This window comes from Felis catus, chromosome B1, assembly GCF_018350175.1.
Source record: "Felis catus isolate Fca126 chromosome B1, F.catus_Fca126_mat1.0, whole genome shotgun sequence".
NCBI classification, from domain to species: domain Eukaryota; kingdom Metazoa; phylum Chordata; class Mammalia; order Carnivora; family Felidae; genus Felis; species Felis catus.
Window position 1 is genome coordinate 116,794,224 of NC_058371.1, and position 13,742 is coordinate 116,807,965.

Below are 13,742 nucleotides of genomic sequence, written 5' to 3' on the forward strand. Positions count from 1 at the left end.
ACTGATGTGCTGAGGTGAGAGCATATGATATGTTGAAAGACTTAAACTAAATTATGTGACTACAACAGCGAGTGAGGAGTGGGAATAGTCTGAGATACTAGATAGTATTTAATGAGTGTGTACTCTGTGCCAGGTACTCTTGTAACTATTTTACATGTACTACCAGATCATGTAGGGCATTAGAGACCTCGTTAAGGATCTCGTTCTTTAACCTTTGGACAGCAAGAAGTGCAAAGGGCATTTTAACCCAGTGAATAATACAGAAAGATGTTGAGAGGGACAAGAGTGATTGTGGGGAGACTGATCAAGCTAATATGGTAGGCCAGATAATAGGTGGTGATAGCTTGGTCTAGGGTGGTGGTAGTAAGGATTGAAAAAAGTAGATGAATTTGAGGTATATTTAGGAAGTTTGGTGCCTGAACTCAAGGGTGTAGGGTGAGGGTTCAGGAAGTAGGAGGAGTAGCTGATACTCAGGTTCTGGCTGGAGCAGTGGGGTTAAGTATCATTTGAGAGAGGGAATGCTAGAAGATCTGGTTGGGAGACAGAAGAAGAGGTTATGAGTGGCTCTGTTAGGGACATGTTGAATAGGAGGCACCAGTGAGATACCCATTTAAAGCTGGCATTTGGATCTTAGAAGAGATAGATGGGCCAGAGAGATAAATTTATAATCCGTGGCAAAAGAGTATAGATCAAATTGTCTAGCACAGTAATTCTCAAGCTTTTAGAGTGGATCAGAATCACTTTGAAGGCTTAATACAGATTTCTGGGCCCAGAGTTTTTTCTTCAGTTGGTCTCATGGTAGAGACCAAGAGTTTGCATTTCTAACAGGTTCCCAGGTAATGCCTGTGCTTCTGATCCAGATGTCACATTTTGAGAGAAAGGTGTAGAGTGAGACAAGAAGAGACCCAGAACTCACTTAAGTTGAAGTGGAATAGGAACCTACAAAAAGGCTAAGAAAGAAGTAGGAGGAAAAAACAATATCTGTTTACCTAAAGCTATGAATACGGTGGTGAGAACATTTTCATGGATGGAATGGTGGGACAAACGCCAAATTGCAGGATTAAATGCAGCATAAGTAGAATGAAAAAAGGGAGTATAGAATGAGGATGACTTTCTGAAGGAAGTTTTGCTATGAAATGAGGAAGACCGGATAGAAGAGGCTTGAATATATTTAAATGTAAATGAAAAGATGCCAGTAGAAAGAAAGAGAGAGAGGGCGATGGAGAGGACATAGTAAATAATCCGTAGTTCAGGGTCCAGATGGGGAAGGAAAAGGTAGAATCCAGTTACAGGTAGCATTACATGGAGAGCCACCTCTTCATTTATCAGATGGGAAAAAGGAAAGGATGGGTGCAGGTAAGTTTGTAGATGTAGTGGCAGGATGTTGATTTAGTTTCTCTCTGACAGCTTTTGTCTTCTCTGTGAAATTGGTGAAGACATCTACTGAGATACTGTAGCAGTTTCAAGGAAAATGGAGAAAGTGTAACTGATCTTGGCAGAAAGTAGGGAAGTGAGTAGAAGCATGATAGGATTGCTAAATTGTATTGAGTGCCTAGATGAGATTGGTGACTCTACAGATGCAGAGTATGTATTCCTCTCAGCTGCATTTAAGAGTTTGGGTGCAGGCAGGGAGAAGGTAAATAACAGGATGGATGGCTACAAAGTAGATGAAATTATAGGACTGTAGAACACAGGTGTTTAGAGAAGAGAGTCTTTGAAAACCTGGACCATGAAATACAGGACAGGAAGTAAAATGACATACTGTAGGGGCGTCTGGGTGGCTCTGTTGGTTAAGAGTCCAACTTTGTCTCAGGTCATGATCTCACAGTTTGTGGGTTTGAGCCCTGCGTTGGGCTCTGTGCTGACAGCGCAGAGCCTGGAGCCTGCTATGAGTTCTCTGTCTCCCTCTTTCTCTCCCCCTCTGCCACTCATGCTCTGTCCTCTGTCTCAAAAATAAATAAGCAGTAAAAAAATTTTTTTAATGATATACTGCAAATAAATCTAGATGGATAGAAAGAGGTGGGAAAAAGAGATCACTGTTTAGTGGGAATTTCTGTGCTATATGCATTTGCCATCGATGATTCCTATCATGAGCTAAGAATTCTCACTGAGGATTAGAATTCTAAAAAACAAGTCCTAGGTGTGTATATATATGTAAATAGGTATATACAGATATAGATACATGAAAGAAACTTAATGCTTTAAATGTAGAATTAGTTTAAAATCTAGGTGTTGCTTTAAAAAAAAAGAATGTCAGAAAATTAGTAATTACTACTTTAAAAAATGTCAATAACCTAGGAATGGGATAGTAGTGGTATTGGTGGGAGTGAATTCTTAGCTCTAATCCTCAGTAAGAATGATATATGGCTCTTTTCCAGTCTGTTTTGGTCATGGATTTTGGAATATACAGGGAAGGAACTATATAAAAGTTAACATAATTTGGTACAACTCCAGGAAAATATTTTTGGTTATAATAATAAAGGAGATAAATTGAGAAATTAGTTGCTGACCTCTTTAAGGACTTCAGTAACTGAAAAATAAATTTTACTATGTGTGCTTTTGTCCATAAGAAAGGAGAAGTAATAGAAACTAGAGAAAGCAATATAAAAGGGTGAGGAGGGGCACCTGGGTGGCTTAGTCGGTTGAGCATCCAACTCTTGATTTCAGCTCAGGTCATGATCTCACTGTTTTGTGGGTTTGAGTCCTGCATCCTGCTCTGTGCTGATGGTGCAAAGCCTGCTTGGGATTCTCTCTCTCTTCCTCTCTCTCTGCCTCTATCCCGACTTGCACTGTCTCTGTCTCTCTCAAAATAAATAAATAAACTGTAAAAAAAAAAAAAAAGTGAGGAAAAGTAAGATAGAAAACTAAAATATATAGGATAAAACATGTAACTGAGTGTTTTATTTTAGGCCCAAATACTGTTTTCTGTTTGATGTGGGAAAGAAGTTGAGGCAAGGCGGTGCCAATAAGGAGAAAGCAGAGGGAACTAAGAAACTGGAGGCCTCTATAAATTCAAAATGCAGGTGGAACGCAAGGAAAGAAATGGGGGACAGGGGGAGGAGGCAAAATAAAGGAAGGTTGACCTGGTACCTTGAAGAGGTTCCTTAGTGAAAACAGTGGAAGAGATAAAAAGACACAAGATTATAGTCAAAAAAAGGAGAATAATTGTGGCTACTTTCAGGCTTTGGTGGCTGAAGATGAAGCTCTTTGGGATTGAAGATCTAAGTAAACTAGGAAGCTGGAGAAGATCATCAATATAGATGCTAAAATTGCCAGAGATGACAGTGGGGAGAAGTAAGAAGATGAGCCTAGTGCAAATGTTCCATACCTTAGCAACCAGGAAGGTATAGGTAATAGATTTCAAGGGAAGATGTTGATAAATGGTGGCCATGGAATGTTTCTCCAAAAGCAGCTATATGGAATAAGGTCTCTGTAGACCTCTTTGCTCTTTCAGTAGGAAGTCGAAGGAGTACCACTTGGGAGACCATGGTAAAAAGGAGATGTAGTGGGGGAAATAGTAAAGGTAAAGAGATGCAAGGAGTGCTTGAAAAACAAGGTAGAAAATATAGGGGAATATATAGATAATGAGTAGGGGCTAGAAGATTATGGGCAGCCAGCAATGAAGTTATTGTGGAGGGAGGGAAGGGCTTAGCTGAATGAAAGTACTGGAAGGCCTTTCTACGGAAAGGTAGTTTGTACCTTAAGCAGCCTTGATGTATACATAATAGGGAAAGGAAAACTAGCAGTTGCTGGATAGACTAAAGCAGTGGCCTCCAAACTTGTCTCATCATTCCCTGAGGGTGAAATTGAGCACACTTCATTATATGTGTTATCAATTATATGTCTACACTGCTATCGCTCTGTGTATTAATAGCGTATTTTTAATAAAAAATTAAAAATAGAAATTCTTATATTTTTTCCCTATATTCCACTATTAAGACCTTTGAGACATGTTAGTAATTTAGGGCATGGGTACAAAGCCTATTCAGTTTTATAACTGCAGGATCATATAAAAAGAATGGATTCCAAGGTTCCAGTTGGAATGTTGGTGTTGATGACATGACTTCTGTAGTCTTATAAGCTAGGCACTGACTCTTGTCACCTAATCTGTAATGCAAACCTTTTGTCTGTGATTATGGAAATGCGTAACAGTAAATACCTTGCTTCTGGTTTCTAGCATAGAAATTTCAAGTAATTGTTTTTCTAGTATATTGGAAGGATTCTTCTCTATATTAGCCCTTTGGTCAGCACCTCGTAAAACAGATTGTTCTGGATAAGTAAATGCTGTGCTTTTTAACTATAAAAAGTTTGGTCAATAAAAAGGTTAGGCCATATTCCCCTTGAGCACTCAGGAGGAATGGCAGGTTTACTCTTTTCATCATGGACATTTTAATGAGATATTTTCTCCAGAAAATATGTATAGTAATCAGCCTATACCATGAGTAATTAAAAAAAAACCTTTCTGTACCTATCGTCTACATAGATGATGTATGTAATAATATAGTCTTTTTTTTTTTAAATTTTTTTTTCAACGTTTATTTATTTTTGGGACAGAGAGAGACAGAGCGTGAACAGGGGAGGGGCAGAGAGAGAGGGAGACACAGAATCGGAAACAGGCTCCAGGCTCCGAGCCATCAGCCCAGAGCCCGACGCGGGGCTCGAACTCACGGACCGCGAGATCGTGACCTGGCTGAAGTCGGAGGCTTAACCGACTGCGCCACCCAGGCGCCCCTGTAATAATATAGTCTTAAGTGACAGATTGCTTCTCAGTTTTCATTAAATTACTAATACAACTGTTTGAGGTAGATAATTGTCCTTTTAGTATTGGCTTTGGGATTCATGGATGATTCAGGTGTTTCATTAGAGTACGGAATTTGACAATAATTTTGAGGCTATCAGAAAGGTATCTAATACCGTCTTGAAAACTAAAAAGAAAAAAAAAAAAAAAAGCCTGTAGGTGTGGGGGTGTGTTTCCTGTCAAAGTTGTAAAGGGATTGGGGAGAAGTAGATGGGGAAGGAACAAACAAAATTCATCTTTAGTCTGAACTTTCATATGCCAAGATTCAACCTACAGCAAGCTTTAATGGCTTTATAAACCCCTAAAAATGAGAGATTACTGTGGAATTGCTGATAGATCTTTAACTGTAACAGTACATGTGTGTTGCATTATTACAATATTAACCTCAAGGATAGAAGACAATTTCAAGCCCTAGAATATTGATCAAAGGATTGAACACAAAGTATACATTTTTATTTTAATAATTCCTTGCCTGGAGTAATATTTGAAAAAGTGACACAAGAATTAGAACCACATGATAGCATTGGTATTAGCTGAAAACAAAATTTTTTAATGTTTTGGAATTTCATAAGCCTTTGATGTACATCTTCAGTGTATTTTAAGCTAATGACACAGAGCATTATTACAGGCCCTATGGGAGAGATGTTATATTATGTATATAAATTATATTATGTATATATAATTTTTTGGTAGTAACTATGGCACCATTCCTCAGAGACCTTGCTTTTTAAAAGTAGGTTAATGCATGAGATACCACAATCTAAATGTAGTCCAATAGATTATCTTAGTATGTTTTCTGAGGCATTCAAGAATGGAGTTGAGGACTAAGGAGATTTAAAAAAGGTAGTTGAGGTAAAAGTTGCAGCAATGACCTTTAGCTCATCACCTGATGTTTCCTTTAACCATTGTTCTCCTGCCATGCCTCGCTGCCTCAAATCTTTTTTGGTTTTTTTTTTTTTTTTTTTTTTTGGTAATGGAAATAAGGTTTGAGAGAAGAAATTTTGACATATGGTAAACCTGACCTAAACACATCAAGTTCCTGTACACTGAACTGTAAGCGTATATTTTAAAACCCTGAGGAAGGTGCTCTGTGGCAGGGAGGAGCTTATCTGCATTTCAAATTCAGGATTTGAATTTGAATTTGATTTCAGGGTCTGGATACACACAACACTGATAAGGTTTTTGCTTCAGGGGAAACGAATTTGGTAGGAATAACAAGGAAATTTACTTTTCTTCTGATGTTTCAGATTTTGTATAATGGGCACAGTATTACCTATTATAAATAAAAGAACCTGATAGATAAACTTTAACATAGATAATTGCTCATTGTCTCTAAATCAATCCCACCCTTTCTTATTTTCTTCAGGTGTTTGCAATGGCTGCTGCTGTGAACTTGGAACTTGATCCCATTTTTTTGAAAGCACTTGGCTTCTTACATTCAAAAAGTAAAGATTCTGCAGAAAAGCTAAAGGCACTACTTGATGAATCTTTGGCTCGGGGCATTGATTCAAGTTACCGTCCATCTCAAAAGGTACCTGCAAGAATTAAAAGCTTGGGGGGAGTTTCGTTAAGGCCTGCAGTAGAACAGTGTTAATATTTACACCATCTTAAAACAGTCTCCCTGCCAAAATAATCTTTCATTGTGGCATGAAGAAATTATATTCTTTAGTGTTCTATTCTTCCTTCATGTTTTCAGAGAACTTTTACTCTACATGGAAGTTAGCTGGGTGTGAGGGATACTCTGTTCTACTTTATGTGTAGGGAAACCTACTTATTTATGATTTAATTTCTAATTGTTTCTCATCCCCAAAGATTTTAAGCTACTGGATGAAACCGTGACTTGTAATTATTCTCTAATGTTTTAATGTTTAATGAAGTAAAGGGACAAATTTTGCAATGAAGTAGATTGAATATGGATAGGATACTTTAAGGGGAAAAGGAGGTATGTGGATAAATTATGACAACTATGTGGCTCCAACTTTGATAATGACAAAGCAGCCAAACAACTTTATGTGAAAAGAATATACATTTTGGAACCAGACAAACCTGTTTTGAATCCCAGTTTGCCTCTTACTAGTTGTGTAGTAATAGATAATGTATCTTGAACATTTATTGTGTTTCAGGTATTTTTCTGCTTGGTGTATGTGTATAATTAATTTTAATTGTGATAATGATCTTTTGAAATAGGTGTTATTTATTTTCATTTTAAAATAAGGAAACCGAGGTACACAGTAACTTCATTTCCCCCAGCCTCTATTTCTTCATTAGTAGAATGGAGGTAATAAGGATTACCTTGCAAAATTGTGAAAATTAAATGAGATAAAGCATGTAAGCCACCTAGTGCAGTATCTACCCGGTACATAATAGGCTCTTAGAGAATGGCAGCATTTATTATATTTGTAATACCTGAGACATTCTTTCAAACCTTTCCAAAGCTCTAGAGCCCTGAAACTCCAAAGTCATCCAGGTCTTTGGACCCAGATAACAAGATGAGAAAAGGAAGACAGGATTACATCACTAGCTCAGTCTAACCCACAATCTCAAATTAAAGACAGGCCCAAGTCCCAGACTCAGTGCCCAAGTAAACAGTGGTATTTTGTCCCCAGTCTTCTTTTAACACTAGCTCTAGTATTCTCAAGCCTTTTTATTGCCCTTTGAATAGTAGCGCCATTGTGTCCTCATTTCTTCTACCATTCTCATTCTGGTAAATTCAGTGAGTTCAAACTGGCCAAATTATACAGCTCTACAAAACACACTAGTAAGTTCATTCTGCTCTGAATGTTGATAATATCCCAATAGGTAAAACCTATTATTACTAAAGAAGCAGTACTGTATTTTGAGATTCTCAAACAGAAGGAAGTTCATCTATTAAAGTACATGAAAAATTTGTTTTGATTAAAAAGCCTCCTGCCCTTAGATTTCTAACTAGAGTTACTTCTTATTGATCAGTTTAGAGAAAATACTGTCAGGTATTTAAAAACCATGGATTCGGGGCGCCTGGGTGGCGCAGTCGGTTGAGCATCCGACTTCAGCCAGGTCCCGATCTCACGGTCCGTGAGTTCGAGCCCCGCGTCGGGCTCTGAGCTGATGGCTCAGAGCCTGGAGCCTGTTTCCGATTCTGTGTCTCCCTCTCTCTCTGCCCCTCCCCCGTTCATGCTCTGTCTCTCTCTGTCCCAAAAAAAAAAAAAAATAAAAAATAAAAAAAAACATTAAAAACCGTGGATTCATTACATTGTAGCCTTCAGCTGCCATTTACATCTCTAGAGAGAGAATCACCTGGAGGCAGTGGTATGCTTATAAACATTGACAGCTGGCTCTCCAAGTGTAATTGCAACATAAAAATCAGTTGATATCTTCATTTACATCATTCAGTAAGTCCTATGTGAAATAATGAACTTAGATGGGACACAGTCAGTTAAATGTCTGACTCAGGATTTCAGCCCAGGTCTTGATCTCCTTGTTCCTCAGTTCTAGCCCCATGTTGGGGTTTTCTTTCTCCCTCTCTCTGCCCCTCCCCCTCTTGCTCCTAACCTCTCTCAAAATAAACTTTAAAAAAAACAAAAAAAAAAAAACAAAAAACTTAGAACTTAACTCCTCCGCCAATGACTTGTAACTTTTTTGCTGAATTAGATAATAGTTTTCAAATGCTACAAGATTATGTTTTTTGTTTTTTATGTTACACTTTTAAATTAATCTGCATTACTAACATTTTTTCCATCACTTTCCTAAGTCTACATGAATGGTCACCAAACTTTCTGTAAAGTATCAAATAGTAAATATTTTAGGCTTTGTGGGCCACATGGTCTCTGGCACAACAATCTAATTCTGCCATGGTCGCATGCAAGTGCCACAGATAATACATAAAATGAATGAGTATTGCTGTGTTCTAATGTAACGTTATTTATAAAAAACAGGCAATAGGCCAGATTTGGCCTCCAGGCCTCAGTTTGCCAACACCTCCTCCAGACAGCACAATAAATCAAGTGCAACTACCAAGAAATCGAAAGCCCCATTCTTTATCCCTTCCCCATTTCTTCCTCCTTGGAGGTTACTGCTGTTCTGAATCTAATGTATATCGTTCCTATTTGTATTTTTCTACATTTATCTGCTGTCTCAAAAAAGTAGACTGCACTCAGATGTGCTAGTTTTATTTAGAATGGTAGGAAATGCCCTCCTTTTTTGAAGGGCGATTCCAAGAGGTATCTTATACATAAACTTTTTATACTATCTATTAGTAATACATAGCCAAGTATAAATATCTGCAAAGTGGTAATATAAGAACAAGGATTGGAAGCATAAAACAGAATAAGAAGACAAGCCAGGGGTGCCTGGGTAGCTCAGTCCATTAAGCATCCGACTTCGGCTCAGGTTATGATCTCGTGTTTCATGTGTTCAAGTCCCACATCAGGCTCTGTGCTGACAGCTCATAGCCTGCAGCCTGCTTCGTGGATTCTGTCTCCCTGTCTGCCCCTCCCCTGCTCGTACTCTGTCTCTCTCTCTCTCTCAAAAACTAATCAAATGTTAAAAAGAAAAAAAAATTTTTTTAAATAAAAAAAAAGACAAGCCAGAGACTGGGTGAAAATATTTGTAAATTATGTGTCTGATGAAGGACTTGTATCCAGAACCTATAGAGAATTTTTTAGAGTCATTAATAAAACAAACAACTCCATTTTTTAAAAAGGACAAAACATTTTAATAAAAACTTCCAAACAAAATAACGTATGGTAGACAAGCACTTGAAAAACGATTCAACATCATTAGACATTAGGTAAATGGAAATTGAATCCACAGTAATATACTACTATATACCTATTAGAATGTCTAAAAAGAGGATGTGTTGATGAGGATGTGAAGGAACTAAGACTCTCATATACAACTGGTGGAAATGGAAAATGGCATAACACTTTGGAAAATGGTTTGGCAGTTTTTTAAAAAGTTAAACATACACCTCATATAATCCAGCCATTTCACTCCTAGACATTAGTTGTGGAGAAATGGAAGTAAATGTCCATACAAAGATTTGTACATGAATGGTCATAATAATGTTATTTGTAATAGCCCCAAACTATAAACAAGTATCCACCAATGGATAAATGGATAAACAAGTGGTATATCCATTCAGTAGAATATTACTCAGCAATATATAAGGAATGAACTATTGATATACTGCACAATATGAATCAATATCAAAATAAGTAGACTGAGTGAAAGAAGCCAGAAAAAGGAGTACACACTGTATGAGTCTGTTCATATAAATTTCTAGGAAATGGAAATTAATTTGTAGTTCCAGAAAGCATGGTTGCCTGAGGATGGGGGGACATAGTTTCTCTAGGATGTATGCCTATAAGAATAATTATAGTGGGCCACAAGGAAACTTTGGGGGATGATGGATATGTTTATTATGTTGATTATAGTGCTGATTTCACATGAAACGTAGCAAATTTTATACTTTAATAGATGCAGTTTGTATATCAATTATTTCTCAATAAATCTGTTTAAAGAAATGGATGTTACATTGGCCAAACATGATAATTTTTAACTGCAAATCGTTTACATTTGTGGTCTACTTTCTGCAATTGGTTAGAACAGTTGATTATAGGTATCTTTTTATTTCATCTCTTAGGATGTGGAGCCACCCAAAATTTCAAGTGCAAAAGCTATTTCTGTTAAGCAAGAGCCCAAAACATCCTCCAGTCTTCCTTCTGGCAATAATAATGGCAAAGTCCTCACAACTGAAAAAGTAAAGAAGGAAGCTGAAAAGAGACCAGCTGATAAAGTAAGAATTTAATCTAGTTTTTAAAAAAGGAAATCAATTGTGCTTATAGGCAGGAACAATTCTTTGGTGTTCACTTCTTTTATATAATAGTAGGTAAAAGTACACAATAATTACCCAGTAAACATATTTGGATAATTATAGATGTCGATTTTTTGAAAAATAAGTAAAACTTAGAAACTTTTTTTTTTTTTAATTTTTTTTTTTTTCAACGTTTATTTATTTTTGGGACAGAGAGAGACAGAGCATGAACAGGGGAGGGGCAGAGAGAGAGGGAGACACAGAATCGGAAACAGGCTCTAGGCTCCGAGCCATCAGCCCAGAGCCTGACGCGGGGCTCGAACTCACGGACCGCGAGATCGTGACCTGGCTGAAGTCGGACGCTTAACCGACTGCGCCACCCAGGCGCCCCAGAAACTTTTTTTTTTAACCATTTATTGAAGTCATTGGCAACACGCAGTTGAGCCCTAGGCGATATGCTAATTTCAAGTATAAACTTTAATCCATAACTTAAATAGTAAATATTCTAAATGGAACAGTTGCTGAGAAGAAAAGATAGGAAGGAATAAGTGACTAAATGTGAAATTTGTTACAAGATGATGTGTACCTTAACAGAGCTGCAAATAAGTCTTGGATTACCTATTTTGAATGATTTTTGCACATAGTCAATTATTGAGATTTTAGCACTTCGTAAAAAATACATTAAAAAAATCTTTAGTAATCCCTGCCCTTAAAGTGGAGTATATTAGTCCCAAATGTTTTCATACTTGTGATAAATATTGGCTATTCGTACACTATATTGTTTTCTGTGCTTTTAAATTTATATAAATGGTATCATACTGTACATGTATATCTTTTGGCAACTTTTTCATCACTCAGAAATGTGCTTTTGAAATTCATCTGTGTTGATACATGAAGATCTATTTCTTTCAGCTACCATGTAACATTTATTCAGTAAGTAAATCAGTTTATCCATTTCCCTACTGATGAGGAGTTAGTTTATTTCTCTTTTTTTTCTAGTACAATGGAACTTCAGTGAGCTGCTTTAAAGATAAATTCTTTGTGCACATGGTGATAGTTTCTATAGGATGCATAGCCGTAAATGGATGTAATAGGATAGGCACCTCTTCAACATTACTAGACATTGCCAATTACTATCCAAAGTGCATGTACTAAATTTATATTCTCACGAATAAGAATTGCAAATTCTCCATGTCTTCCCAGACTTTTTAATTGTTGCCAATCTGACAGATACATCTATAACATTTATATCTTAAAGAGAGGAGCCAGAATTTGCTTTGAAGTAAATATGGCAATATCTGGATAACTGGTAGATAGTTTGCTATTTACTTCTTTTCAATATGTTTTAAATATTGGTAGTTTATAATTTAAAATATTTAAAATAAAAAGTACCCTTAAAAATAGCCTTGTTAGTGCTGTGGCTTCTCAGGGCATATAAGTAAACCCATTGAGCTTCCAAAATTCTTTAATGGGTAAAAGAATAAAAAGACAAATACAGTTACATGCTAAAATGTTCTGATTTTTATTTCTACCTTGCTGGTTTCTTTTAATGTATTGATGATGAATTTATTATAAGTCTTCTACAGATCTTTAGTGTTTATATCTGCCCCTAACTATCTATGTCAAAATATTTATCAAGTGGACTTGGTCATTGTGCAGTGTCTATCTTATCCATTTCAGTGATTTAAAGTTTATTCTAACATGTTACTTACTAATTGGGTGCTTTTTATAGATGAAATCAGACATCACTGAAGGAGTTGATATTCCAAAGAAACCTAGATTGGAGAAACCAGAGACACGGTCCTCTCCTATTACTGTCCAAACTAGCAAGGATTTAGCTATGGCTGACCTTTCCAGTTTTGAGGAGACCAGTGCTGATGATTTTGCCATGGAGATGGGATTGGCCTGTGTTGTTTGTAGGTAAGTTTTCACAGGTTCTTTTGTTTTCATGAAGAACAAACAAAAAGAAAAAAAAATCAGACCAATTGTTGGGTGTTTTTCTTTTGTTTTTATTATTTGGTGGTGGGTAGTAGATAGATGAGTAAATTATTCTCTGTGAACTGCCCCATATAACAATTTAACATCTTGAAAACTATTAAATATTTTATCTTTCTTACTGTGGCATCTTTAATCTATTATGTCATCGCAGCATTTTCTGCATTCTTGGGTTCTAGAGGGAAACCAATTATTGTGTTATTCTTTAGTGATGAAGAGTATTTAGCAGAGTCAATTATTTCTGTTCTTTTTAAGAAGTCTGTGTTGCTTTATTTTTCCTTCTGAATTGTTGATAGTACTTATAAAATAGGCTGTTATACATCATTTTCTAAACACCATAAAATCATTTCCTAGAAATAATGGAAAAGAAGTAAATGAATCACGTAGATTATTCTGAGTGTTGTTTTAAAACATGGATACATAATTATAAAAACATGAATAATTTTGCTTATTAGAAGATGCACTGTAGAAATATAATAACTGAATTTGAAACTCCTTGTTGCAAAGGGCTATATTTTTATTTTTTTATTTTTTTATATTTTTTAACGTTTATTTATTTTTGAGACAGAGAGAGACAGAACATGAATGGGGGAGGGTCAGAGAGAGGGAGACACAGAATCTGAAACAGGCTCCAGGCTCTGAGCCGTCAGCACAGAGCCTGACGCGGGGCTGAACCCACGGACAGTGAGATGGTGACCTGAGCCGAAGTCGGACGCACAACCGACTGAGCCACCCAGGCGCCCCAGGCAAAGGGCTATATTTTTAATTGTTAATGGTTTTTACTGCCTAGCACAACAGAAAAGATTACCATCTTTGTTGCTGTTTTCTTCATGAAAATGTTAGATTCTGGTGCATTGGAACTGAGTAAATAAGTTTTTGTGAGCCTTGTAGAGAATGAGTTAATGTATTTCTGAATAGAAACATTTGTTACAGCTTCATTGTTTTCACATATATTTATTTAAACCTTCATCCACCATAAAGTTTATCACTTTTAAATAAGAAATAAATGGTATAGTAATAATGGAAAGAGAACTAGTAACTGTAACCTTCCATTTGGAGAGTTCTTACGACAGTCTAAGTCTGTGGTGATTGCTTTTTGAGCTGTTGGAATTCATATATATATATATGTATATGTATATGTATATGTATAAATAT

At 36.5% G+C, this 13,742-nt stretch overlaps 1 protein-coding gene across 3 annotated transcripts in view; it reads left to right on the plus strand.

Annotated features, from left to right (window-relative positions):
- INTS12 (integrator complex subunit 12) overlaps positions 1–13,742 on the plus strand; it is a 36,834-nt gene that overhangs the window by 2,835 nt on the left and 20,257 nt on the right. For all 3 annotated transcript variants that reach the window (XM_003985117.4, XM_011281806.3, XM_006930934.5), the window contains exons 2-4: positions 6,165–6,329; positions 10,422–10,574; positions 12,325–12,512. In XM_003985117.4, the coding sequence (XP_003985166.1) occupies positions 6,174–6,329; positions 10,422–10,574; positions 12,325–12,512 (497 nt within the window). In that variant the 5' untranslated portion in view covers positions 6,165–6,173. The remainder of the gene's footprint in view (positions 1–6,164; positions 6,330–10,421; positions 10,575–12,324; positions 12,513–13,742) is intronic.